General features: G+C 40.5%; 1 protein-coding gene across 1 annotated transcript; it reads left to right on the top strand.

The window, feature by feature from the left end:
• The first annotated feature begins 4981 nt into the window (after window positions 1–4981).
• gdf5 (growth differentiation factor 5) lies at window positions 4982–18399 on the top strand. Its single transcript, XM_041979973.1, has 2 exons — window positions 4982–6085; window positions 16916–18399. Exons 1-2 carry the CDS (start codon window positions 5332–5334, stop codon window positions 17875–17877), a joined length of 1716 nt encoding a protein of 571 aa, XP_041835907.1. The 5' UTR covers window positions 4982–5331; the 3' UTR covers window positions 17878–18399.
• Window positions 18400–27409: the final 9010 nt, after the last annotated feature.

Genomic DNA, 27409 nt, shown 5'->3' with positions numbered 1-27409 from the left:
ATTCACTCAGAACTTCAGTTTTCCTCTTCATAATGAGCTGGACAGACGTGCACATGCAGCTCTGAACTTACATAAAGACCTTTACCAACAATTATCTGCATTATTCAGTCTGGCAGTGGAAATGGCAGAGAAAACACCAGCTCACCTTGTTAATGCAGCACTGATGCATTACTGTGCTGCAGGCCACAAACACAGCCAACATAAATCTGTTACCTCGTCTCCATCACTCACATCCTCCGGCCGCTCCGTCCAGTCGACTCCATCAGCTCCGGTTTACGTCTGATCCACGACAGCCTCGTATAATCCAATCGCTTCTGTTCATCCATCATGTCCTCGTTCGGAGCTGCATGCTGAAAGACACGAGTCAGGAGAACAGAGAGTCAGAAAGACGGCGAGGGAAAGACAAACACCGTACCAGAACCAGAACCAGCTCTGGTTACAAACCACCAGAGACCCTCTCTGCTGCCAAGAGCTTCGGTTTTGAACCCAACTTTTCTGGCTGCTAATTATTCCTCAAGCTTGGTCTAAACTAAATTTATGGAGCAGGCTGGCGCTGCTTGTGGCATCATAAATTAAACTGGCAAAGACTGTTAGAATCAGAACCAAGACCCCGGTCCTCCAGGGAGGGAAGGAAAATTAAAGACTGACTGTGTGACTTGAGTTTCCTGACGTTTCTTCTCTGGTGCTGATTTTACATTCTGAGCACAAAAATAAATTAATGTGACCAAAGTAATAATGGATTATTTGAGCTCCATGAAACTAATTACAATAGAAAAAATAAAAATTTACTGTTATTCTGTGAAAATTTATCACAAACCCTTAAAAAGTCTAAATTCAGTTTCCTTTATTTTTCCTCATTTTCTGAAACTAAATCAAATTTGATTGGACATGAAATTTTGAAGTTTTAAGAAAAATAATGAGACCAACATTTATAGTTCATAATGTACCTTTTTGTTAACGTGTAACTTTTTCATACATAAACTTTAGAGGCCAGCTCCCAGACTCCAGGAGGCACTGCTGGAGGTTGCAACCCAAAACCTCCAGATTAGATGAGATTTAGTGGGTTATGGAGCAAACCCTTTATTCAGTTTGATGTGGAAGTGAAAGCTATATAAGATACTGCAGTTTTTTGCTTTTATTTTTTCATGTAACCATCTGCAGGTTTTTTCACATAAAAATAAAAAAACCGTACATTTATTCTGCTGGAAAATCATAACAGAACTATTTTCCTCATTGTTGTAGAGCAATGAGAAGCTGTTTCGCTGCTTAATGGAACAAATACTTAAACATGCAGCGCTACACTTAGCTTCCACTTCATCAGGTCCATTTGTGAAACTGCTTGTTAACATAATTATCTAATCAGCCAATCACATGGGAGCAACTCAGCGCATTTAGTCATGTAGACATGGTCGAGATAACTTCCCGAAGTTCAAACTGAGCATCAGAATGAGGAAGAAAGAGGATTTAAGTGGCTGAATGTGGCATTGTTGTTGGTCTGAGTATTTCAGAAAATTTCTGGGATTTTCACACACAATCATCTCTAGGGTTTCCAGAGAATGGTCTTAAGAAGAGAAAATATCTAGAGAGCAGCAGTTGTCTGGACCAAAATGTCTTGTTCATTTCAGAGGTCAGAGGAGAATGGCAGGCTGGTTGGAGATGACAGAAAGGCAACAGGAAGATAAATGACCACTGGTTCCAACCAAGATATGTAACATACCATCTCTGAACACACAACACAACCTTGAAGCAGATGGACTACAGCAGCAGAAGACCACACCGGGTGCCTCCTGTAAGCTAAGAACAGGAAACTGAGGCTACAATTCACACAGACTCACCAACACTGGACAATAGAAGATGGAGAGCCATTGCTGGTCTGACGAGTTTCCATTTCAGCTCCACATTTAGATGGTAGGGTCAGAATTGTGTGGAAACATAATGAAAACATGGATCCATCCTGCTTTGGTGTAATGGTGTGGGAGATATTTTCTTGGCGCACTTTGGGCCCCTTAGTACCACCTGAGCATATAGGTTTAACCACTGCACTTCCAGCAGTATAATGCACCATGTCAGAAAGCTCAAATCATCTTCATCACTGGACTCCAACGGCCTCCACAGTCACCAGATCTCAATCCAGTAGAAAAACTTTGGGATGTGGTGGAACAGGTGATTCTCATCATGAATGTGCAGCAACTGTGTGATGCCGTCATGTCAATATGGAGCAAAATCTCTGAGGAATGTTTCCAACACCTTGAATTAGGGTTGTTCTGGAGGTAAAAGGAGGTCCAACCCGGTACTAGCAAGGTGGACTTGATAAAGTGGCTGGTGAGTTGATACATGTATTAACACACACAATATCGATAAAACAAGATGGCAGCTAGACAAATCAGGATGTTTCAAAATGAATGTGATCAACAAACAGTAACAAGGGAACATGGATAACTGGATCTGCGGTACTGCACAAACATAGCCATTGATTAAGCTGTAAGAACGCATGACTTTGATCCCAGTGGTCCCCTGAGAGGGGAGATAAGGACACCGATGAGGGAGGAGTTTTGGTAACAAGCTCTGAATAAAATTAGACATCTTTATCTCGGAGCTGATACTTATTTAGATATAAAACCATTCAATCTGTAGTTTGTGCCGTTTTATTGCTACAAAGGAGAATAAAAGGACTTGTAAGAACTTATCGACATTTTAACTCACAGAGTGACATAATGTGACTCTCCCCTTTTATACACCACATGTAAAAATAAAGGAAAGGGCTGAGCAGTGTATCCTCACTCATACCTCTGACGAGCCTCCTCAATCCTCAAGGTGCATTTCAGGATCTGACACCAAGTATAGCAAATATAGCTGGATGTCATCAGCCCTTGCCAATGCCTTTAAATCAAAATGTAAGTTTTCAGTTTCAGACCAGGGGAAACATACAGAGAAAATAAAACTGGTCATACAACCAACCACTGAAGCACCCCGTACTAACTGGAGAAAATAAAGACATGAAGTTGTTTATTGCAACACAGAAACTTCTATTTGTAAGACAGGATAAAATCATTGTTGTCGATGAGAAGGGGGCCCTTTAAGGAAAAGTTTGGGAACCACTACCCATATGTATAAATGTATAGCTTTTTTTTTTGTTTTAAAAACAGAAATAAACACAATGCTTTGGTATATTAAAATTGGTCAAACGTGTTAAATGTGAGTAATCCATGACTATTCATGGCAAATCTTTCTCATCACTAAAAGCTCAAACCATTTTCATGGAAAATGTGTAAACAATATTTGTCCTCTCCTGTTGCTTCCCCTCCAATCTTTTGTAGAATAGGATGTGCGCTGTAAAAAGAGAAAAGTTTAAAGAATTTAAATGAATTGTGTCAATTGGTTTATTATTTAAAAATGCATTTAATGTGACAGTTTAAGTCAGACTTATTTAAATAATTTAATTTCTTTCAAATAAAGAATCTGAATCACAGTGTGGAATATTCCTGCTTCCCCAGACCACATGTTAAACTGCCTTAGAGCAAGACACAGAAACCCATGCTGCCTCCATTGGGGTATAAATGTGTGTAAGTTAAAAGCACTTTGTGTAGTGTGTGTGTGTGTGTGTGTGTGAGTGGTAAACATGACGTGCTGTATAAGTACAGTCCATTAACCCTTACAACTGTCTCTAAACATCTGCAGTGAGGAGACCAGTTGCTGGAGTTGTATTAGATGAATGTTGTCCTGATGCAGGATTCTAGATGCTCAACAATCCTGAACCTTCATTGCTGGATTTCTGCTTTCATGATGCTCCAGGTGTTTTGTATTGGTAAAAGGTCTGGACTGCAGGCAGACCAGTTCAGCAGCTGGACTCTTCTCAAGTGAAGACATGCTGTTGTGATGGATGCAGGATGTGGTTCAGCATTGTCTTACTGAACTCTGCAAGGTCTTCCCTGAAAGAGACGTTGTCTGGATGGGAGCAGATGTTGCTCTAAAACCTCCATGTACTTTTCAACATTGATGGAGCTTCACACATGTGGAAGCTGCCCACGCCATAGGCACTAATGCAGCCCCATCCCATCAGAGATGAATGGGGATTTTCAATTGTCCCTTGATAACAAGCTGGATGCTCCCTCTCCTCTTTAGTCACACTTTTTAATGATATATTACATTTTCCTGTCACTGACTGTTGATTTTGTTACAGGCTGCACCTATAAGGCATCTAAAGCTGAACTCACATCTAAACTAAGAAAATATTGAAATGTCTCAGAATTAGTTATTTTAGTTTGTTTGATCAGTAACATCACTGTTTGTTAAGCAATAATAATAATAATAATAAAATAATAATAATATGAGCTATAGGACAAACAACTGCAGGTTTTTGTTACTAACAAATTATCAAGTAAAAATGCAAAATCAACTGCAGATGGATGAAGCTGCTCCTGGGCTCTTACAGTTAGAGGCCCCATGAACTTAGGCAAGTATCACCTGAGAACTCTCCCCTTTCTGTTTGGAGAAAGTGGAAACCTAAAAAAAAAACCCTTCTCTTTAGTGACATAATGCAGAGTTTTTCTTTCCTCTCTCTTGTTGATTTGTGTGTGAGCGTTGGTGGCGGGGTGTGTGTGTGTGTGTATTGGGGGGGGGGGGGGGGGGGGTCAGTTTGTGCCATTTTGTGTTGAAGCTTGAGTGAGTCATCTGTGGAAAGAGGGAGGAAGATTTGGGGAGAAATATTGCTGTTAAATGAGTTTGGACAGCATGACATCACGGGGTAATTAAAACCGTTTTCTGGAATTCCGTTTCCAATTCCTGCGCTCAGGTTTGCTGGAGGATCTCTCGAGCACCTGCAGGTTGGTGTGTGAGTGAAATATTTTCACTGGACGGAGTTCAAACTTTGAAGGAAAAGAGAAAAAACGGAGGCAGCGGCATTACGCCATTCTTGCCTCTCTCTTGGAAAAAAGTGGGATTTAAAGAAGTTTCTACAAGATATCCCGCAGAACGGTTCCGCGGAGAGTTTAACGCGAGTCCACCTTTTCAGAGGCTCTCTGTCCCAGATCAACATTATGGTTCTGACACATGACAGAGGGGAGAATAGGGGTTTAAATGATTTGTCTTTTCAGCTTGTAAAATTCACTTTCAGTCCACAGATTTGCTTCTGCAACTTTGCTTTTGTTTCCAAGAGGAAAAGCACTTTTTAGGAATTCCTCTGGTGGCATAGCGCAGAGGGAGATCAGAGGATGAAAGACTCAGAGTTCTCACGGCTGAACATGTCTGTTTTTAGCACAACAGATCAATAACTTCTGAAGTGACTGTGCTTTATTACAATGACGGTCTGCCTCGAGGCAAAAGGACTTTAGGATGAAAGTTGTGAAGCGCCTTTCTCTTCTGCTCAGCTGCTGGACTCTCATTTACCTCCATCCCGTCCCTGCTTCTCTCAGCCGGACCAGACTGACAGAACACCAACAGCACCGGCTTGGAGAAGCAGTGGAGCGCGCGGCAGGAGAGCAAGCCCGGGGAGGAGCGCTGCCAGGCCGGGGTGTCGTGGGAAGGCAGCCGCTAACCGCTCCCGGGACGTGGAAACCCGCAGCGCACATCCGGGCGCGGCCGCCGCCGATTAAAGGCGAAACGACCGCCAGAGTCAGCGCAGGAGCGTCCGCATCCACAGCCGCCGCGGCGAGCCGCGAGCAGCTGCGGCAGCAGCGGGACAAAGCGGCGAGCTTAGGGCGCAAAGAGGCTGTGCGCTCCTGGCTGCCCGCTGGGGATGTGCGCGTTAAAGTGCACGCTCCTGTTGCCATTAGTGAACATGCGGCAGTGAAAGGGACCGCAGCTGTGGGAGGTGGAGGCTCACCGGGGAAACATTTGGGGAAAGTTGTTCCAAGAGCCGAGGGTGCGCACAGGCAGCAGGACCCAACTCCGGTGGCGCAGCGCGGAGTCAGCAACAAGACTCCGAAACAGAGCCAACGGCATGCGCAGCACAAGCAGCCGCTGGTGATCCCACATGACTATATGCTGTCTCTCTACTGGACTCTGAGCAGCGGGGACCCGAACAGCAGCGCGCTGCACGAGGCCGGCCTGGCCAATACCATCACCAGCTTCGTGGATAAAGGACAAGGTAAACTTGTGTTTTCATCCTGCATTGGAACTTTTCTCCCAAGAAAAAGTTCTTACTACTTAAAAGTTCTTTTTACTAATTACTAAAAATTTTAAAAACACAGCATTCAGTTATCTTTTAAAAACAATGTGATGTATTTCCAACTTTCTTTAGATGTATTTCCTTTTAATATTCAGACAACTTATTTAATGGTACAGGAATTTTAGCCTGTGCCATTTTATCTTAGTTCCTGTTTTTTGGAAGTATTAGATATTTATAAATTAAAGCCGTCAAGCCTGTAATCTTCCACTGGTTTAAGATCCAGGTTAGTAATTGACATGATCTGGAGGGTGTTCACTAGATGGATGCTGATGCCGAGGAAGAGGCTGTGGATCAGAGTGGAGGAGGAGTAGACTGGTGGTTAAATTGCAGTTTGGAGGGTACTTGAGGAGGGCGGTGCTGGGAACTGAGCTGTAAATTGTCTAAATCTAGACATGTCTGTGAGTCCATGAGGTAAGAGAGGAAGAACAGGAGGGAGCATCTGGAGAAGAGTCAGAGAGGTCAGCTGTTGTGCACTGCTCAGAAGGAATGAAGGGGAAAAGAGCCTACAGGAAGCTGCTGAATGAGCTGTCACACATCAAAGTTCCTCCTCAGCCTGGATGTCAAAGCAGCAGCTCCACATCCCAGGAAACGTGCTGCCTGACTTTCTGCTGTCTGTGCTGTAAATATGGAGCCACAGCCAGCATCCAGTTGGCTTATATTAGCATAAAGAGTGGAAACAATGGGAAGCAGCAAGCCCAACTTTGTCCAAAATTAACACCACTGTGATGTGTTGTGGATTTGCTTGAGTTGTGTGTCTGTTTCTGGTTGCTGACTGAGCTCCAGCAGCAGTTCATGAAGTCCTCTCAAAGTACTAAATGACAAGCTTGTTCCAACATAATGGTTTACTGCATCATGTAAGAAATGTCTTGACTAATAGAGACTTTCGGGTTGTAATTTACTACAGCCCCTTTAAGTGCAGTCAGACAGGAAGTCACTGTGTCTGGACGATTTTAAAGCAGAGTTTCGAAAGAGATTCAGACAAAAAGAACTTGAGTTGTGACATAAAAAAATTGTGAACACTTGTGTGTTCTTTCCTGTCAGGAGCATTCAGACATGAGCATCTAACTCCTCTTTCAGCTGAATTAACTGAGAAACCAAAAACTCCACCACATCAGAGCTGATTCAGTTTACTTAATTTACATGAACAACTGGACCCTGATTTCTAAAGAAAATGTTAAAAATATGTTAAAATCAAAATATCTGGATTTATAGAGAAGTTCTGATCGTTATCTCAGGAAATACATATAAGTCAGAAATAGAGTGGGTTAAATTCTAAGGAGCTTAAAAGTGAATATTTGGTCTGAGCAGCTTTATTCTTCAGCAGTTTGAACCCTCTTTGACTAATTTTCAGTCATTTAGTCTTAAATTGTTCTCCAGACTTCTTGAAGGACTTTCCAAAGCTGTTCTTTGGATGTTTCTGCCTTTTGTTCCATTCTCTGTCCTGATAATCCCAACTGCTTCAAAGTGTTAAGATCTGGGCTCTTGGGAAGATTCATCAGACCTATTTTCACTGATTTTCAGTCCAGTTCTTATGTCATGTGGCATACCTCAGCCTTTTTTCCCTGTTTCTCTTCTTTAAGAATGGCTTCTTGACAGTCACCCTTCCATAGAGACCATTTCTGATGACGCTTCAGCCAACAGTAGATGGATCAATTGAAGGTCCAGATGCATGTCTCAGGTGCTGTTTCAGGCCTTTGTTGGATTTGTGGGACATCACTTTCAGATCCTGTTTGCCTGCTGTAAATATTTTTTTTCTGGCACTGCTTTATTTGTCCTCTGCTTGTCCAGTTTCCTCATGTTTTAGGGACAGACTGCACACCATGCTGAGATATGCCAAGTGTTCACCTAACAGCTGTATTGGAATCACTTTGTTGATGATAAAATCCTATTTTCTGTGAAACTGTGTTTTTTTTATGTGTTTCAGGAAAGAAACAAAAGAAATGGGAACAAATGATGTGTTTTCGTGACAGGCTGAAAGTAATAAAGACCCTAAAGATCAATTTTAAATGGGTTCTTTGCTAAGTTGTCTGTTATGTGTTGATACAACACTTATTCATCCCTTGAGTTAGGAGCTTATTTTCTGTTGATGTATAGCTCAGAGTTGAGTGGCTTAAATAAAATATTTGGGAAAAAATGGATAATAAGAAGGCCAGAGAACTTTTGATACAGACCAATTTAGAAGATCACAACAAAGTCAAGAGATGAAGAAATGAGGACTGGATCGGGGCCTGCACAGTATTATGTATAAGTTTTTGTTTGAGTTGTCTCAAAACCAGCCACAAGAAAGGAGAACCTGAACTATAAATAGTCTCTAATAATTAAACAAAACCCATGTGACACATATTTTGTCCTGTGGACTAAGGTTAACTGGCCCCTTAAAGGACCATCAACACACAACTCAAAAGTTTATAACAATAAAGTCCATATAAGTGTGCTGACTGCACCCTTGTAACATCCTCCCAGTCAAAAAGTAACTGAACACTGGACAACGAGGATGAAATGGACAGTATGGATGCATGGAAAGTTTTGATACAGCTGAACAAAATCGTAGTACAAACAGAACAGCGTGTCATGTCCCAGTTGGTTCACTCACAGATTCAAAAAGAGTCGGATTTAAAGCAACAATACACAAGTTTCTGACTTGTTTTGATGATACACTAACATTCAGTATTTATTTTTATGAAGTCTTCTTTGCCCCACAGCATCCTGAGGCTGAAAAACCACACTTTCCAACCTATTTCTGTCCCAGAGCATCATGCTAAAGCTGAGTTTTGCATTATGGCAACACATTGGCCGTTTTGAACATGTTTCATGGCTGATTCAGCAAAGCAACACAAGAAGAGATTATTAGAGGAAGAGGGGACAAGAAAGAGATAAGAAAACATTAATCACACTGACTTTTACTGGATGAAGAGAGTTAAGAGAAGAAACAGGATTAATTAGTATAATTCAGCTAGAATTAGCCTTTGGTAGGGGGCGCTAAAGTGCAGAAATCTACCATAGTTCAGTAGTTCTGATTTAACTCAATCTGCAATTGATACAAGTACAAATATATAAAACCCACTTAGATCGTTTGTCATGGTCTTTCAATTACAACATTTACACCCTTACATTTTCTCCGCTTCACATGTCTGAAAAGAGTAGGTGGTAAAAATGTTGCCACAATTACAAAACAACAAACAAACAAACAAACAAAAAAAAAAACAACAACAATATTTTGGTCTTTGAACACTGCCATTACCATCCTGAATTAAACTGTTATTCTTCATGCTTAAACTTTTTTTTATTTAAAATATGCATTTTGTACCTTCTTTTTCAACGAGATGTTTTTACTTAGTTTTCATTTATCTGTTAAACTGTTCCATAATCGTACTTCTGACACTGAAACACACACCCATTTCAAACTAAAGATAAAGCTTCTGTCCATCCATCCATTTTCTTGATGCTTATCTGGGGTTGGGTCGCAGGGGGCGGCTGCCTAACCCAGCCACATATGCCAGTTCGTCCAGGAGATCCCAAACCATTCCCAGACCAGCTGATAGATGTAGTCCATCCAGCAGGTCCTCGATCATCCTCAGGGGGCACCCTAACCAGATGCCCCCCTCATCAAGCTCCACTTGATGAAAAGGTGCACCGACTGTACAATGAGCCCTATGAGTTTTTACCTTAGCGACATCCAAAGCCATGTTCTGCTTATCCTGATTATACCCTTTAGCTGCCTCTGTCGTCCCACAGGCCAAAAAGGCCCAATAGGAAACCATCTTCAGCTTGACGGCCTCACTGCTTGTGTCCACCTTAACAATACAGGTATGGAACACAGCTCACTTGGATTCAGGAGACATTGCGCGTTATGAAAATCTCCCATTGCTCATGTGCTCATATGTATTAGGTAGAGCTTATATAGAATGCTGCAGCCTACCACCAGGTGGCACCTCTCATGTTTTGGCTTCTTTTTTTTCATTATTGCAGATTTAACAGCCATATTTAAGTCATGCATCAACAGGACGTGAAGCTTAGAAACAGTTTGAAAAACAGGTTTTCATGTGCTTTCATCTCTGGAACGGGCTATGTAGTTGTGTTTATTTATTCTGATGAAGTTGTGTGTATGCTGCTGCCTTCATACATGTCTGTGAGTGCTGCTGTGTGTTTCTAACATCTGGTCAGCTCTAAGTGATATACGTCTTCAGCAGGGCAAATAAACACTCCTCTCTGCCCCCCCCAGTATAATGTTGTCTTTACGGTGTAAAACTGTTTAAAACAAAGTTTAAATGAGCAGAGTTTAGGATTTCTGCTGCTGCTGGACGTTTATGTTTCCAGCACTTAATGTACTTTTAATTTGGTCGTTATTTGTACAGCGAGTCCTCAGCAAGACGCCGCTGACCTTGTCCACATGCTGAGAGGAGAAACTGATGACCTGACACACCTCACCCTCCTCATTTTTACTCTTTTCTTTCTACTAATCTTCTGTCATTTTCCTCCATTTTTACATTCTTCCTTCCCTTCTTTGTTTTTCTGCCATTCTCTCTGACTTTTTCTTTCCTCTTTTGCCAAACATGTGCCTGGTTTAACCTCCTGAGGGTTCCTGAAATTTCTTGTTGGACCCTTTATGACCTCCACTATAGGCACTTTAAGACTGAACAGTTTTGGGGCCTCAGTTTTTAAATATATATATAAGTACACCTGGAAATGTGCAAATGCAAATCAGCCTTGTAAAGCCTTTTACATGCCCACATTTAACCACAGCTGCTTAATGCAAACCACTTCATAAATGCTGATGAGTGGAAAAAGATTGCTGATCGGTGTCTCCTTATGGCACATTTATGCTCCCTTACATACGTAAATAGTGATGTCCATTCAAATGTCGTCATAAGTCACCGTCCTCATACTTCCATGTCTTTTGCGTTGTCATGGTTGTTAGTCAGTTCCTCCTCTAGTAGGCAGTGCTAAGTTCAGAGTTAATTCCCGCCGACAGTTTCAGACAATGTTTGGTGGTAGTAGTGCACTGGTATGAAGTTGTTTCCAACCGCCCAACACATCCTAAATGCTCACATATCCTTCGTCCACGAACTTGCACAATTTCTACAGTTTTTGTCCTCATCTTCATTCTTCTTCTGCTTTATTGTTTCTTTCCTGATTCTCTTCTTCACTGGTTTGTTTGTTTTGCTGGTCGCATGTCAGCTATTCTGCTCAGCACTTCCCCATGATATCCGGTGGATTTGCTCTTTCTTCTGCGTCAAGCAACGGATAGCTAAGCTCCCTGAAAATGGACCAAATTATGCATGTAACTGACGCAGGAGACGAACGTAACTGTCCATCCTTCTGCACATCTGTCTTCTGCGTTGAGCATAAATAGGCCTTGTAATTTATCTAGCACAGACACTGAGGTACTCATGGCTCTAAAGATCTGGCTTATTGTGACCAGAGTCAGTCTAGTACCTACAGTCAGATGAAAAAGAATTAGTTTCTGCACAGCTTTCTGAAAGTCCCACTGCAACTTTTCAATCAGGTTGAGGTCTGGACTTTGACTGGACCATGTCAACTCCTTGATTCTTTTCTTTTACAGCCATTCTGTTGTAAATCTGTGGCAGTGTTTGGGATCATGAGCCAATTTCAGCTAAAGTTTAGCTGTCAGACAGATGGCCTCACATCTGACTTTAGAATACTTTGGTATCTGGGGGAGTTCATGGTCCACTCAATGCCTGCGAGGTGTCCAGATCCTGTAGGTTCAAAATAAGCCGAGATTATCAGCCCTCCACCACCGTGTTTAACAGTTTGTATGCGGTGTTTGTGCTGATATGCCCTGTTTGGTTATTTGTTCACGCTGACCAGTCATCTCCACGTTGGTCTGGTCAATTCAAGGTCCAAAAGACATTGTCCAGAAGTTTTGTGGTTTGTTCAGATGCAGCTTTGCAAACCTGAGCTGTGCTACCATTGTCTTTTAAAAGAGAAGCTTTCTCCTACAAATCTAAAAGGCATTATTTGTTCAGCATTTTTCTTACAGGACTTTCATAAACTTTAACATTTCACACTAACTAAAGCCTAGAAAGTCTGACCTTGGACTAAACTTGGCTGTGATCTTTACTCCCGGGAAGATTGGCAGCTATCTTAAATGTTTTCCACTTGTGAATAATCTTTCTCTCTGTAGAATGATGTACTCTAGATTTGAAATGACCTTACAACCCTTTGCCAGATTGATGAGCAGCAACATTTGCTACACTGAGATGATTGCTGATGTCTTTCCTCCTTGGCATGATGTTAACATACAACTGAATTGCTGCACAGCAGCAAACTGAGAAAAAGTCTGCTTTTATACAGGAGCTCACACTGATGATCAAATAATGGTGCTTTGAATTGCAGCTCTTTGCTGCTACTGATCCTAGTAACTAATGTGGAAGCAGCAAAGGTGGGTGCAGTTTTTCATACATTGCTTCCTATTTTTGGCTTTTCTTAAAAATTATTTTTAAATAAATAATTACACAATGCGATATAACAGGTGTTGTTCATCTGAGGTTGTGTTTACCTCATTTAAAGACCTGTTGAGGATCAGATGATCTTTAATTGTGTCCTTTAGACATATTTATCTACATGGCCATAAGTAGTATTGCATCTTGTTCAGGTACTTTTGGACTGTGGAAGTTTTCATAATGCTTACACATAATATAATGTTTTCTTGTTTGTTTTAAGTTTTCTTTCCTTAGCTAGGCAGTTATTTTTTATTAATTGGCTTGAATGAACACAGATACTATAAGTTGGACCAATGTGGATTTGTTTTAATTGGATCACAATAAATTGGCATGAACTGATTATGTCTCTGAAGTGCACTGAGATGATTTTGTTGTGAATTGGTGCTGTAAATCTTACATTTAATTGAATTGTTTGTCATGGCTGCTTCACGTATTTTAGATTTCGTTGAAGCGTTGTTCGAGCACTTTTTTTAGAAATTAATTTTATTTTTCCAAGGTGCTATACATGAGTAACCAGTAGGGGCAGTGTAGGGATTAGTTTGACCACATGGAGGCATGACAGCAGTAAACCCGTAAAGTTTAGAAGACAAGTTTGTGGACTAAGTCTGAAATTACCTGCATCATTGCTGCTGCACAGTGTGATCAGAACTATTTCTGACCTGTTTACATGACATTTTCATGCAAAATCTCAAACATTTCCTTTTCTGTATTAAGAAAAAGAATGCATTTACACAACATGTCTGTGTAGATCGAAAATGTTAATAAGACTCTAAAATAGTAGTCTGCATGCCAGGTCTGCAGAGGGTGGGGAAACTTTGCAAAGGCACACCCCATGTGTGCACTACATCCTCATCAGACTGGAGGAGGTGAAATGTATTGATTATCTGGTGCATGTAATCTATGCATCTTTGCTGACAGCATAAATATTGCATGACATGATGGCATCATCACCAAAAGATTCCAGCTCCTGCTCACACAGACGGGATTCGCCTTGCGCTTCAAGAAAAGTTCAACTTGGAGCTTGTTCTCAAACCTTTGCAGTTTTGTTCACCCAGAACTCTGTTACCGTGTAAACAAGAGGCCAAAACTCGAGAAAACTTTTGTTTTTTTCTGTCTCAGTATCGTCATTTAAATGCGGCCTTAGAAGTTCACATGGACAAATGCAGAAGTAAGTGGAAAAAAGCATGAGACCCATAAGTCGTGCATGGAGGAAGATGATTGACAAACTAAGCAGGGATGGTGCTGATGCGATGGGAGTCATCAGATATCTGAGTTTCCTCAGCAAAATAAACCAAACACTAACCTCCTTTATTGTCTCCATGTTTATCATTTGATTTGGACCCTACAAACTCAGCAACTCTATCGGGTCTGACTTTTCAATTGCACCCCCTAGTGGAATCCTCTGGTAACAAACGTAGTACACAAGCAAATACGTGAACAGCTGACTATGTCAACATGAGGTTAAAAAGCAGCTGCATTGACATGAAATATAATTATGTAATGTAATTACAGCAAATATCCAAGTAAAGGTCAATTCGGTATCATTTTTTTCTCGCACAGTAATTGCTCAAAAAACAGTTCTTTTTTTTTCAGGTTAAACTAAAACCTTCACCTCTACAGTCTAGAGTGTGTTATGTTGTTTTTTTGTTTGTTTTGTTTTTTTGTTTTTAAAGACTTTCTTTCATGCTGTTTGTCCATTAACATTGGACATCACGATAGAAAAGTTGTTTACCAGCCGGATCAACTAATAAAGATTTCCAAAACCAAATTAATGATTGAAATAACACAAAATCTCTAATGAGTTGAAAAGTAAATAAATAGGAGCAAGGCAAAGAAAGAAGCAGAGAAAATTAAAACCATTTCTTCCAACCTTTCTGATGGGAAACGTGAGGTTGTTAGCTAACAAAAAGGACAAGCTTGAAGCACTAACAAGGTCAGAGAAGGAGCACAAAGAATGCGGCTTTATGTGTTTCACCGAGACATTGCTGCAGGAACATAAACTGGACTCTAATTTGTCTAGATGTTTTTTGAAGATTGTGTATGCAGATTGAAACAATAAAGTTAGCAGGAAGCTGAGGTCCTGCAGTATTTTTCAACTTTGACATTTCACTGTAAAAGAAAATATCTGCACCCAGTACATCAAACTAGTGAGTTGTAGTTGATATTATTTTTCAATATTTAAGATGCAGAAGTTTTGGGGACTGATCCAGAGCTCCTGAAGCTGGCTGTCCAGAAAACAAATAAAGAGCTGCTGAACATAATGAACAATTATTCATGTCATCTACTCAACACAGCGATGAGTGAGTCTGTTCAGTTAGAGGCTTCTTCAGGTAGCTGCAAGGCAGAAAGATGACAGCCATTGCTCTCTGGTGATGTGATTTACAGTTATTTCCTTAAAAAAAGCAAAACTACCCCCTCATGGGATTAATAAATTATTTTTCTACTTCTTTCTCTTTAACTGACCTGGAAGCTCTTTGGCTGCTTGCCTCTCTCAGCAGTTTAAAATCCCACCCACCGTCCACCAACCTGGAGGGTGTGAGGACCAGGTCAGAGTCTAAAGTCCAAACATGAACTTTGTCTACCAGATAATGTTTTCCACATGTGCTAACTGACTAAAATAATTTAGATCTTCTGACGGATATTAAAGAAAAAAAGTAAAAATTTGGGGCAGTAATGAAGACCTCACCTGACAGCAATACATCTTGCAAACATTTTCATCTTCACTGCGCCGAAAGTATGTGAGTCTGTGAAATCAAATTCCTCCCAGCTTTAATCAGACCATCCACAAAGGAGTGCCAGTGTGTTTGTGTGTTATTGATGGCTTGTTTCCTCTGCAGCAGATGCTGCTTTGCTGTCTGTCGGTGGTGAATAGCTGCAGGTCCGTAATAGTGGGTCTGTTTACAGTCAGATGTGGTTTCCCTGTCTGGTTCTAATGTACTTTTTAATGCATACTTCAGTCTTGGTTAGGATGAAGGGTGTCGTGAGAAGAAGCAAGCTGTGTGTGTTTTCAGCCATCTTTGTGAGGACTCCAGTGAGTTTCAGGACATCTTTGAAAAGTGAGGACATCCTTTTAGTGGGAGCTTCTCTGTCTGAGAGCTCTGACTTGGTTTTACGGTTCAGATTACACCCAAGTTTTGGTTTAGTGAAAAGGGCCTCAAAATCTCTTATGTGAAAAGGGTTCCTCATAATGGTAGAATTACAAACATGTGTGTTTGTTTTAGCTGATTTCTTTGCTGGATTTCATTTGGATGTGGAACTTCGCTGGTTTCCCTCACTGACAACAAAAGAAAACATTAATCACCGCCTGCTCAGTTCTCTCCTTCTGCTGTGAGTGGACATGCACTTGTTTAAATGTGGTCATGGGCACCTGGTTTAATTCATGGACATGTGGGGACTTCATGTCCCTAAAGACACGAAAATGTTTGATATATATATATATATATATATATATATATATATATATATATATATATGTATATACATACATACATACATACATACAAACTCAGATCGGTAAGACACAAGGGGTGTAAATCACAGACTCAATCAAAATTTGACATTTTGATTTAGTTAATGGTTCTACGTTTCCTAACATAAAAAAATTCCTTGCATATTATCCCATACCATCCCAAGGTTTACACACGGCCATATGACTTCTGACTGTGTGACCTTTTCTCAAAAGCTCAAAATGTTTTTAAACCAACGATGTATTTTCCAGAGGAGAGACAATGGGCCTCTTTTACCAATATCTTCTTATAAGTCTTCTTAATTTTGTTCTAAGTTCTACCAAAACTGTCCATCAGATTCATGAACATGTTCATAGACTGGCCTGCCAAAAGAATGAATAAATAAGAGTATATATATATATATAATAGTTTTATTTGACAACACTATAGAAATTAAACTTTGATACATATAATATATATATATATATATATATATATATATATATATATATATATATTTCCTAATTATCTAAACTGTGAGAACTGATTCAGTGAGTATGGAGTTTGATGTGAGGAGTACTTTCAACAGCTTATATTTATCAAAACTAAAGTCAAAGTGTGGAAATTTGCTAAATTAGCCATGCATATCTTATAGAGGATGGGAGGGAGAGTCTGGAGAGCTGAAATGAGCTTCATCAGCTGACAATTATAGAAATGATCCTGAGAAAAGATCAACTTCATTTAAGTTTGTTGTCATGAGTTAGGTTATTCATTTTTGCTGCTCTTCATTCACCCATATTTCTGCTTCTCTTCTTTTCACTGCTTCTTCTCCCTGGCAGATGAGCGTGGGGCCCTGCTGCGACGTCAGAGGTATCACTTCAACATCAGCTCTCTGGAACGAGATGGACTCCTGGGGGCCGAGCTACGTGTCCTGAGGAAGCGCCTGTCTGACCCCCGCAGAGTCTTGATGGGCTCCACAGCTACTGGAGAAGAAGGAGGAGGAGGAGGCAGCTTGTCTCCGTGCCTGAAGCTGTACACCTGCGCTTCAGGGAAACAAAAGCCTGTTTTGCTCCAGACGAGGACCGTGGAGGATCTGCTCAGCGGATTCAGCAACAAATGGGAAGTGTTTGACATATTTAAGGTCTTCAAAGGTTTAAAAAACCAGCAGGATCAGCGCTCCCAGCAGCTTTGTTTTGAGATGGAGGCCGTGGAGCACATAGGAGGTCGCCCCATGGACCTTCGGACTCTGGGGTTTGCCCGACTTGGCAGGACCAACAAGGAAAAAGCCTTCCTCCTGGCATTTGGCAAAAGCAAGAAGCGCGACCTTTTCTACAACGAGATCCAAGCTCGCTCGGGCCACGATAACAAAACAGTCTACGAGTATCTGTTCACCCAGCGCCGCATGCGGCGAGCTCCCGCCGTGGGTAAAAAAGCCCTCCAGCCACTCATACAATCCCTCCCCCAACACCAGGCAGTGAAGACGAGACCACGCTGCAACCGGAGACGGCTCCATGTGAACTTCAAGGAGATGGGCTGGGATGACTGGATCATTGCGCCGCTGGAGTATGACGCCTATCACTGCAACGGTGCCTGTGACTTCCCCATCCGCTCCCACCTCGAGCCCACTAATCATGCCATCATACAGACCCTGATTAACTCCATGGATCCGGACTCCACGCCACCCACCTGCTGCGTCCCAACACGCCTCAGCCCAATCAGCATCCTCTACATCGACTCGGCCAATAACGTTGTCTACAAACAGTACGAGGACATGGTGGTGGAGTCCTGTGGGTGCAGGTAGCAAAGACAGAAAAACAGCCCCCGTTTTCCATTTGAGGAATGACTCATTTGTTAACGTTATCGCTGAATCTAAAACTGGAACATCAACACTTTGCAAAAGAGCTGGTATTTTAGACCTACTGCGATCCAACAGACATTACTCTTAACACTCAAGTGGGCTATCAGACTGCATACCAATGACTGTTAAAGACTAAACAGAGTGAGATTGACTCATGAAGGTGATGCTCTGAAACACCCACTCACTTGAACTGTTCATGTTGGTGATCATTGGAAATGTAAGGAAAATGACTCATGTTTTTATTTACTTTTAGATTTGTATCTGTGTCACAACTGATGTAAAAAGTTTAACATGCGGTCGAAACATTAAGGGAATTATACTCAAAAATTTATTTTTCCAGCACGTATCTGATGGAGTCATTTGTATGCCTTATCTGAGACGTTTTTTTTTTTATAAAGCATGTGAAGAATTTCTGATGTATAAATACTGGCCAGTGATGAAGTGCTAATCTGACCTGCTCCAAATGTGGGAAAGTTGCTCAAACTAGTCTTCAATAAAAAATGTTTAACTGACTGAGCTCCAAACTCCTATCAGTGCAAACGTCTGCCCCCCCCCTCACCGAAGCTCTGCAGACTAAACTATCATAAGAATTTCAAATATGTTCTGATGCCAAAATTACTGTCGAACCCAAAAATGACTTGGCTTTAATTTGAATGTCAAGGTTTTAATGGGTTAGTGTAATAAAATGCTGCAATGGCCAGTTAAACACATAAAGTTCTGATTTCAAGTTAGGCAATAAAAATCTGTTTTTGTTATTAAATCACACAAGTTAAGATGCTGAGGAAAACCCTGTGGAAAACAAACCTGTACTCGACAACTAAAATAGTCAGAAAGGAATTTAATAATTATAGTTTTTCCTAAATGCAAATCACATAGACTCACCATCAACTTTTTCAGGTCCACCTTGCTAGTATTGGGTTGGACACCTTTTTCCTCCAAAACTGCCTTCATTCTTGGTATCATAGACTCAACAAAGTGTTGGAAACGTTCCTCAGAGGTTTTGCCCCATGACAGCATCACACAGTTGCTGCAGATTTGTCGGCTGCATCCATAATGAGAATCTCCAGTTCCAGCACATCCCAAAGCTGTTCTGTTGGACTGAGATCTGGTGACAGTGGAGGCCGTTTGAGTCCAGTGAACTCATTGTCATGTTCAAGAAAGCAGTTAGAGATGATCTGAGCTTTGTGACATGGTGCATTATCCTGCTGGAAGGAGCCATCAGAAGATGCTACACTGTGGTCATAAAGGGATGGACATGGTCAGCAACAATACTCAGGTAGGCTGTGGTGGTTAAACCATGCCAAGTGTGCCAAGAAAGTATACCCCACGCTATTACATTACCAGTAGCCCGAAGTGCTATCCAAGGCATAATGGATCCATGCTTTCATGATGTGCCTACCGAATTCTGACCCTACCATCTGAAGGTGGAGCTGAAATGGAGACCCATCAGACCAGGTAAAGTTTTTCTGTCGTCCATTGTCCAGTTTTGGTGAGTCTGTGTGAATTTTAGTTGAGTTGCTGGCATGTGATTGGTTGATTAGAAATTTCTGTTAAGAAGCAGTTGAACAGGTGGACCTGGTTTATTTGATGGTGATGGTAGCCTTAAGGGTCTTGCTTAAAACCCCAACTGGAAGGTGTCAATATTCGTCCCATGTGGGATTTCAAATTTACTTTGTCCGCAATCTCTGCCTCATTAAGTTTGAAAGCTGAGTAGGAAGTTGCTGGAGCTTAGAAAATGTACCTGCAGCCACATCTTAGTGTAATACATAGTACTGTATTCCCGATATTCCCACTAAATCCTTGTCAGCACTTTCAAGCTTCTCCAATTTATTAGCTCTTCAGCTAGTCTGGAATTGAGTCTTATTAGAAGCTGTTAGTTGGGCTTTGTAAAGTCCCCCCAAAAAGCTGAAATATCAGCTGAAATCAGTCAAGCTGCACACATCTACTGGAAATCTCATAGAATCAGTGTACTGATTTAGTGTTTAAGATTTTTCTGCAGGTGTGTAGTCACTAATTCAGCACTGCTACAGTTTAATTAAACCTTGAATGGAGAAATCTCTTAAAGGTCTTTAGTATTTCTATTCAAAGAGGAATCTAAAAGATACACACTACAAAGAGGCAAATGATGACAAAATGATTCAACATGATTAAGAAAACATTGCAAAATTCAATTAACTTCAACAAAGAGACAGAAAACGACCACAAAAACTCAAAATATTAAAGATGCATTAAAAAAATTTATAGGCACAAAACAGACTGAAAGCAACTACAAACATATGGAACTTCTCTAGAGATGGAAAACAACATTAAAGAGAAAAATTACCAAAAGACACAAAAATGACTAATTAGAGCTGGAATAACTACAAAACATGGAAGATGAAGAGATGACAAGACTTAGAGACATAATGAGACCACAAACACTCAAGTCTAAAGAACAAAACTACTTTAGACTAAAAACAAGTTTTGAAATTACTTCAAACATGCAAAATCATAACAAACAAAAAGAAGAAATCAAATAAAAAAAATCAGTATAGACTCAAAATACAACAGAAAATAGTGACAATAGAGACACAAAATGACCACAAAGAAACCATATTGGTTTTTAATGGACTCACATCAATAGAAAACACTAAAAACAAGTTCAGTTGGCCCTTAAATAATTATGATACAAAACAACAAAAGCATGCTAAAACCTGCAGATAGAAGGTACAATCCAAATTCCTAAGAAGTTGGGGCAACGTAAATAAAAAGAAAATACAACGACTTACAATCTGATTAAGCAATTTTTATTCCCAGCAGAACATACTGTAAACATCACATCAGATGTTTAAACAGACATTTTAACATTCCTTGGAAATATAAGCTTCTCTGAATCTAATGGCAGCAACACGTCTATAAAAAGTAGTTCCAGGGTGATGTTTAGCATGGTGTAGCATCCCCTCTTGTTTTAACAACTGTCTGTAAACATCTGGGAAGTGAGGAGATCAGTTGCCAGAGTTTTAAGAGAGGAATGTTGTCTCATTCTGGTCTGATGCAGGATTCTAGATGCTCAACAGTCCTGGACCTTCATTGCTGGATTTTTGGTTTCATGACGCTTCAAATGTTTTGTATAGGTGAAAGATCTGGACTGCAGGCAGGCCAGTTCAGCAGCCAGACTCTTCTCATGTGAGTTGTGATGGATGCAAGATGTGGTTCAGCATTGTCTTACTAAAATCTGCAAGGCCTTCCTGAAAGAGACGTTGTCTGGATGGGAGCAGATGTTGCTCTAAAACCCCCATGTATTTTTCAGGCATTGATGGAGCTCCACAGATGTGGAAGCTGCCTTCGCCATAGACACTAATGCAGCCCCCATACCATCAGAGATGCAGGGTGTTGAACTGTCTGCTGATAACAAGCTGGATGCTCCCTCTCCTCTTCAGTCTGCAGGACATGGTGTCCATGGTTTCCACAAAGAATTTCACATTTTGATCAATCTGAACACAGAACAGTTTTCCTCTTTGCTTCAGACCATTTTAAATGAACTTTGGTCTTAAGCAGACACCAACATTTCTGGACCATATTCACATATGGCTTCTTCTTTAACCTATATTTGTGGATTTTAGAGTGAACTGTGCTCACAGACAGTGATTTCTGGAAGCGTGCCTGAGCCCATGCAGTGGTTTCAGAGAATCATGCAGTGCTGTCTGAGGGCCCAAAGATCACCAGCATCCACTTTAACCTTCAGCCTTGTCCTATGCATACAGAGATTTCTCCAGATTTTTTGACTCTTTTGATGATGTTATACACTGTAAATGGTGGGATATGTAATGTCTTCACAATTTTACTTTGAGTAACATTTTCTTTTTTTAATTGTTCCACAATTTTTTGATCCAGTTTGGCTCAGATTGGTGAACCTCTGTCCAGCTTTACATCTGAGAGGCTCTGTCTCTCTGAAGTGTTCCTTTAGTACCCAGTCATGTTACTGACCTGTTGCCAATTAACCTAGTTAATTAGTTATCAAATGCTTCTCAAGTTGTTTTCTAATTTGTACCAATTACTTTTCCAGCTTTTTGCTGCCCCTGTTCCAACTTTTTACAGATATGTTGTTGCCATCAAATTAAAAATTATCTCAAATTTTCCATGAATTGCAAAATATGTCAGTTTCAACATCTTGTTTATGTTCTTTTGAAAATAAAATAAGGGGTTATAAGATTTGCAAATCACTGCATATTGTTTTTATTTACACTCTACCCAGCATCCCAACTTTTGGTGAATTAGTGTTGCATATAAAGAGATAAACAGGGACTCAAAAATAGTACATACAGTTAAGACATTAGTAATAATAAAAGAAAATTAGTAATAATAATAGCAACATGTGCCTGTGCTGCATATTGTCAGCAGTGAACGCACCTGTCGGCCTGCCCCTCAGCCTGCCTCGTTGAGCTGCTTAGTTATTGGTTGAAGCCATCTGCACAGCGAGAACGGCTTGTTTCTCTTGGAGACGGAGTGATGTAAGCATTTCCTTTAATCAAAGCTGAGGCATGCCAGTGGTATGACCCCCCCACCCCTTCTCAACACACCACAAAAACCCACCGACAAGGAGAGGCTAAGCAGGACTGAAGTTTAAAAGCAACAAGTTTAAAGAAAGATGATTCCTGGATTAGTCGTTACAAAGGGCAGATCACTGGATGAAATAAAGCAGTTAGTGTCTGGATCAATATGCTGAGACAGGGGCTTGAGAGTATCAACAGCTCAGTTGTGTTTTAATCCCAAGAGCAGCTCATTTGTGTGCAAGATACAGGCACGCAGGCAGATTCACGCAATAGCTGCAAAGGCCTTTTCTCATCATCAACACAATAAAAAGCATTTAATGCTGCTGCGGTTTCCACCACCGCTCCCCCGGACTTCAGCTTCAGATTTTGTTTATGGCAGCTTTGACTTAAATGAGATATATGTTTGTTCGAAAGCTGTGATTTATGGTGTTTGTGATTTGTGTGCTGGTTAACAATCAGCTCATTCTTTTCAGTTGTGGGAAGGAACTTATTTTCTCAGACCTGACACACCTAAATTTAGCGCTGTGCAACAAATGCCAGCTAAAGATAAGAGGAACTCACTGTTTGTTTTTTTCTTTTCTTTTTTCCCCAGTCCACTTAAAAAATCCACCCACTGACTGGTATACATGAGAGAAAACGGCTTCACAGAAAGATGATATGGACAGAAATGTTCAGTATGACACAGTACATTTAGTATTCACAGACAAGTGAACAAGTTGTAATGCTACTATTGGAGCAAAAAACAAATAATGCCCTCTATTCTAAAATAACATGTTTTCTTCCTGAGCAAATTTATTTATTGAACTGTAATGTCCTAATTAACTGGATTAATAAAAAAAAAATAAATGATTTCTTGCTGAACCCTGACACAGTGAATATGAAGCTATATCCTGCAGTAGCTTAGCTTGACTTAGCATGTCACACAAAAAATTTAGGTAAGCTAGCTTAACGCTATAGCTTGTAAAACTTTCGGTATTTATTCTAGAGCTTTTCTGTCAAAAATAATAACAACTAAACACCTAGCTAGCTGTTTTTCCTCTATGAGCAACTGATTTTCATTATTTATTTTATTTTTTTAAGAAAAATTAGATTAAATGACTCCCATGAAGTTTATTCTCTTTTACTGTAAATCCATTGAGAGGGTATTTTAGAAGCAAATAGAAATTGTTGGTGACATTGATCCAGTCTCACACAAATATGCAAACAAAAACACTGCATTACAAGAAGAATGTAAAATTATGCAATTGGTTAAAATATGGTGACAAATCTCACCACAACAGGTGACACCTGATGGCACCTGATAAGTGCTACAACTTATATCTGTTTTGAAGATGTATGATTAAAAGTATTTAGTCATGTAGGCATGTTTAGGATATAAGTGAGTTTGAATGGTGCCAGACGGATTTTCATATACAACCACCTCTAAGAAGAAAAGAATGGGTCGACTGGCTGGACATGAAAGAAAGGCAACAAGAAGTCAAATAACCACTGGTTCCAACCAGGTTATGCAGAATGTGTCCAACAACACATACAACCTTGAAGCAGATGGGCTACAGCAGCAGAAGACCACACTGGGTGTCATTCCTGTCAGCCAAGAACAGGAAACTGAGGCTACAATTCACACAGAATAACCAACACTGGGCAACAGAAGATGGAAAACATTGCCTGGTCAGATGACTCTGCATTTCAGCTCCACATTCAAATGGTCAGAATTTGGTGAAAACAACATGAAATTATTGATCTTTCCTGCCTGGTATCTTCTGGTGGCCCACTTGGGCCCCTTAGTACCAGCATGGCATGGTTTATACACCACATCCTACCTGAGTGTTGTTGCTGACCATGTCCATCCCTTTAAAAACACATGGTACTATCTTCTGAGTTTTCTCTTTTCTTTCTTTCTTTCTTTCCTTCTTCAAACTCTTCAAAGAATCAAGCCCAGGTCACAGAGAAGTCACTATCCAGACAAACTGGTCCCACAGACCAGAGTTAATCTGAGCTACTGTCACGCTGCAGCAGAGCTGGAACAAACTCGAGGAGACAGAGTGCTGTTAAATGGACACCAGGAATTGCTGCAGAGAGAGTGCCTGGCTTTAATTATTGCAGATTTCCACACATTAGGTCATGTGAGATACATTCACTGGATTATGCAAACAGCTGATTTAAATCTGCATGTATGATTAATGATGACTGATATTTCCTATGATTTATGATGGTGTATAAGCGTGTTGGCTCAACAGGAAATGAAGCATAATTGGGAAATTGCTTTTTTTAAAAAATGTGTTTTCTCTTCCTGTAAAGGAATGGGATTCTTTAAGAAGAAACACAATGCCTTAGGCCATGTACACACGTAGCCGGGTTTTTGTTAAACAGAATATCCGTATAGTAAAAAAAATCCATCTAAACCTATCCACATAACCGTGTTGTTAAGCACATTCATAAGCATACCAAACCTTTAGGTGGCAGTAGCGACCCTAATTCTATCCAATCAGAATAACCTTTCTTCTCACGACATCACTTCCACAAAACATGAAACATGGTGCCAGGCACGTTTGTTTGGACCGATAAGGAGACAGAATAGCTCTTGAATGTGGTGTTGGAATATAAAGTTAACAAGGAACAAGAAAGCGTCATTTGGGAGTCTTGCCACAGCAAGTACAATGAAGTATTGACACTTCATTTGGAGCAGTATCCTGCAGAGACCTCCAACGAGTTTCCCCATGGAAGGGGAGAGCTAACGAGGGCTATCCTGACCACGAAAGTTAAAGCAATCAGAGGCAAATATTGCTTGACTGTTGACATTGATGAAGGAGCGGGTATGGCAGAGTTGTTCTTCTTTATTTTGATTTGTGTGAACAAATATGGGGTGGTTCCCCTGCCACTACAGCCATGTTGTTTGGCATCGAAACAAATGACCTGGATGATAGCCTCCCTGTTCCATCGCCCTCTACGTCCTCCTCATGTACGGTAGAGCCACCCTATACTGACACTGAGCAGTAAAGCAGCATGACAACCGCAGTGAAGCAGAGGAGAGACCTGCTTCAGGTATGTATTTTCATTGACTCATTATTATAAATGTTGTATGTTTGGCTTAGCATACATTGCCATAATGTCACATGCAAGCAGTAAAAATAGAATTAAATTCAATATTTACTTATGATTTATTTATTTATTTATTATTATTTATTTATTTATTTATTCTTTAATAAATGTTAAACTGAAGGGACACCGACATGACCGTTTGAAGAGAAAGCTGCCAGCTAAGACCCAGTGGCTTAATGCACTTTAAGAGGACCAACGTGTAAAGAAGAAGTTGGCAGACCTTTTGAAAACATCAGAAAAACAAGCAGCTGACAACTTTGTTAAAATGACAAATGCACTTTGCATGCTCACTACATCCGTTGCTGAAGGTTTTTCTGCCAAGTCGTGCAGCCTCCTTTTGCACAACCTTCACATTACATGCCGTAAGAAGCTAGAGGGCACATTTATTCACATACACCATCTCTACAACAATCCACCCAAATCAAACATTTAATTCATTCCAAAACAAGTCACCTTCTGTCAGAGGAACATAACAGAATGCAATCAACACACAAGATGCAGCCCATCCAGGTAAAATTGCTGAGAGCACAGGGCTCACAGGGTTCTCCTATACCCAAGCCCTTTTTAGTGATGATAAATAAATGCTATAGTCCTTCCTAATGTTCAATCATTAAGTTTGACACATAAAATGTCAAGTGTTTAAAAATAGGTTTGCACCAGAAATTCTCATGAAGTCATCTAATTAAATGTAGGGTGTTTTAAATTTGTGAAAGATAAACACAACAGTTTTATTTGCACTAACAGCTCTTTATTATTTATGTTTTGCTGAAGATGTCATGACTGTTTTTGCACTTTTGTCTTCAAATGTTCAGTGACAAGCACAATGTTTTTTTTTTCAAAATATCAACTAAACATTTTTGCAAATAAATGTGTGCATTATAAACATATGTGAACATTAACCAAGAACAATTTATATAATGATCCCACTTAACAATTTTGTGTGTAGCTTTGGTATAACATGTCATTGTCCCACATTAGTTTTCTCCTTCTCCCAACAACATTGTCCCTTTTATGGATCCAGGTACTGGGTGAGGACTCCTGACCCGCTTCCCTTCAACTGTCAAGTCATCACCTGTGACGTCTGGTTCTGAGTCTGGCTGGTTGTCTTTGTCATGCTGAATGGCTTTAGTAACATGGTTGTCATCTATTGTATCTTTGGATGCCTCACAGTAATTATGCAGCACGAAACATGCATAAATGACAAATGGCAGTTACTGCAGATTGATGTCAATGGCTCTCCTCAAAGCTCTAAAATGGGCCTTTAGCCTCCCAAATGCACACTCAATTACAATGCACGCTCTGCACAAAGAAAGTCCAAAATACTGCTCTTGAGCAGTGCCTGCACCGTTAGCATATTCTTTCATTAGATACGGTAGCAAGGGGTAGGCAGGGTCCCCCAAAATATAAACTGGGATGTGTGCTTTGTTGTCAACAATCTGTCTTGGACAAGGAGGGATTTTTCCACTTTCGAAAAAGTCTTTGATAGTCGAGTTGGCAAAAACACAGGCGTCATGTACGCTTCCTGGCCATTTTACCACCATGTCCATGAAACAGTATTTGTAGTCACGAATAACCTGAATATTTAGGGTAAATTGCCCCTTTCGGTTCAGATAATCAGTGGAATTGGCCGATGGTTGCTTTATTTCCACATGTGTGCCATCCACAGCACCTAGACACTGAGGGAGGCCATGTATCTGTTCAAATTTCTCCACAAGTGAATGCACCGCACCTTCAGTTGTTGGCAGCTGTATGTATTGGGGTCCCAAGTGCACTGTTATAGCTTTACACACCTGCCGAACAATTTTTGACACAACCTGCTATGACAATCCAAATGCATTTGCAGT

Source organism: Melanotaenia boesemani, chromosome 3 (genome assembly GCF_017639745.1).
Source record: "Melanotaenia boesemani isolate fMelBoe1 chromosome 3, fMelBoe1.pri, whole genome shotgun sequence".
NCBI classification, from domain to species: domain Eukaryota; kingdom Metazoa; phylum Chordata; class Actinopteri; order Atheriniformes; family Melanotaeniidae; genus Melanotaenia; species Melanotaenia boesemani.
Note: the sequence above shows the minus strand (reverse complement) of the source record. Positions and strands in the feature narration are given on the sequence as shown.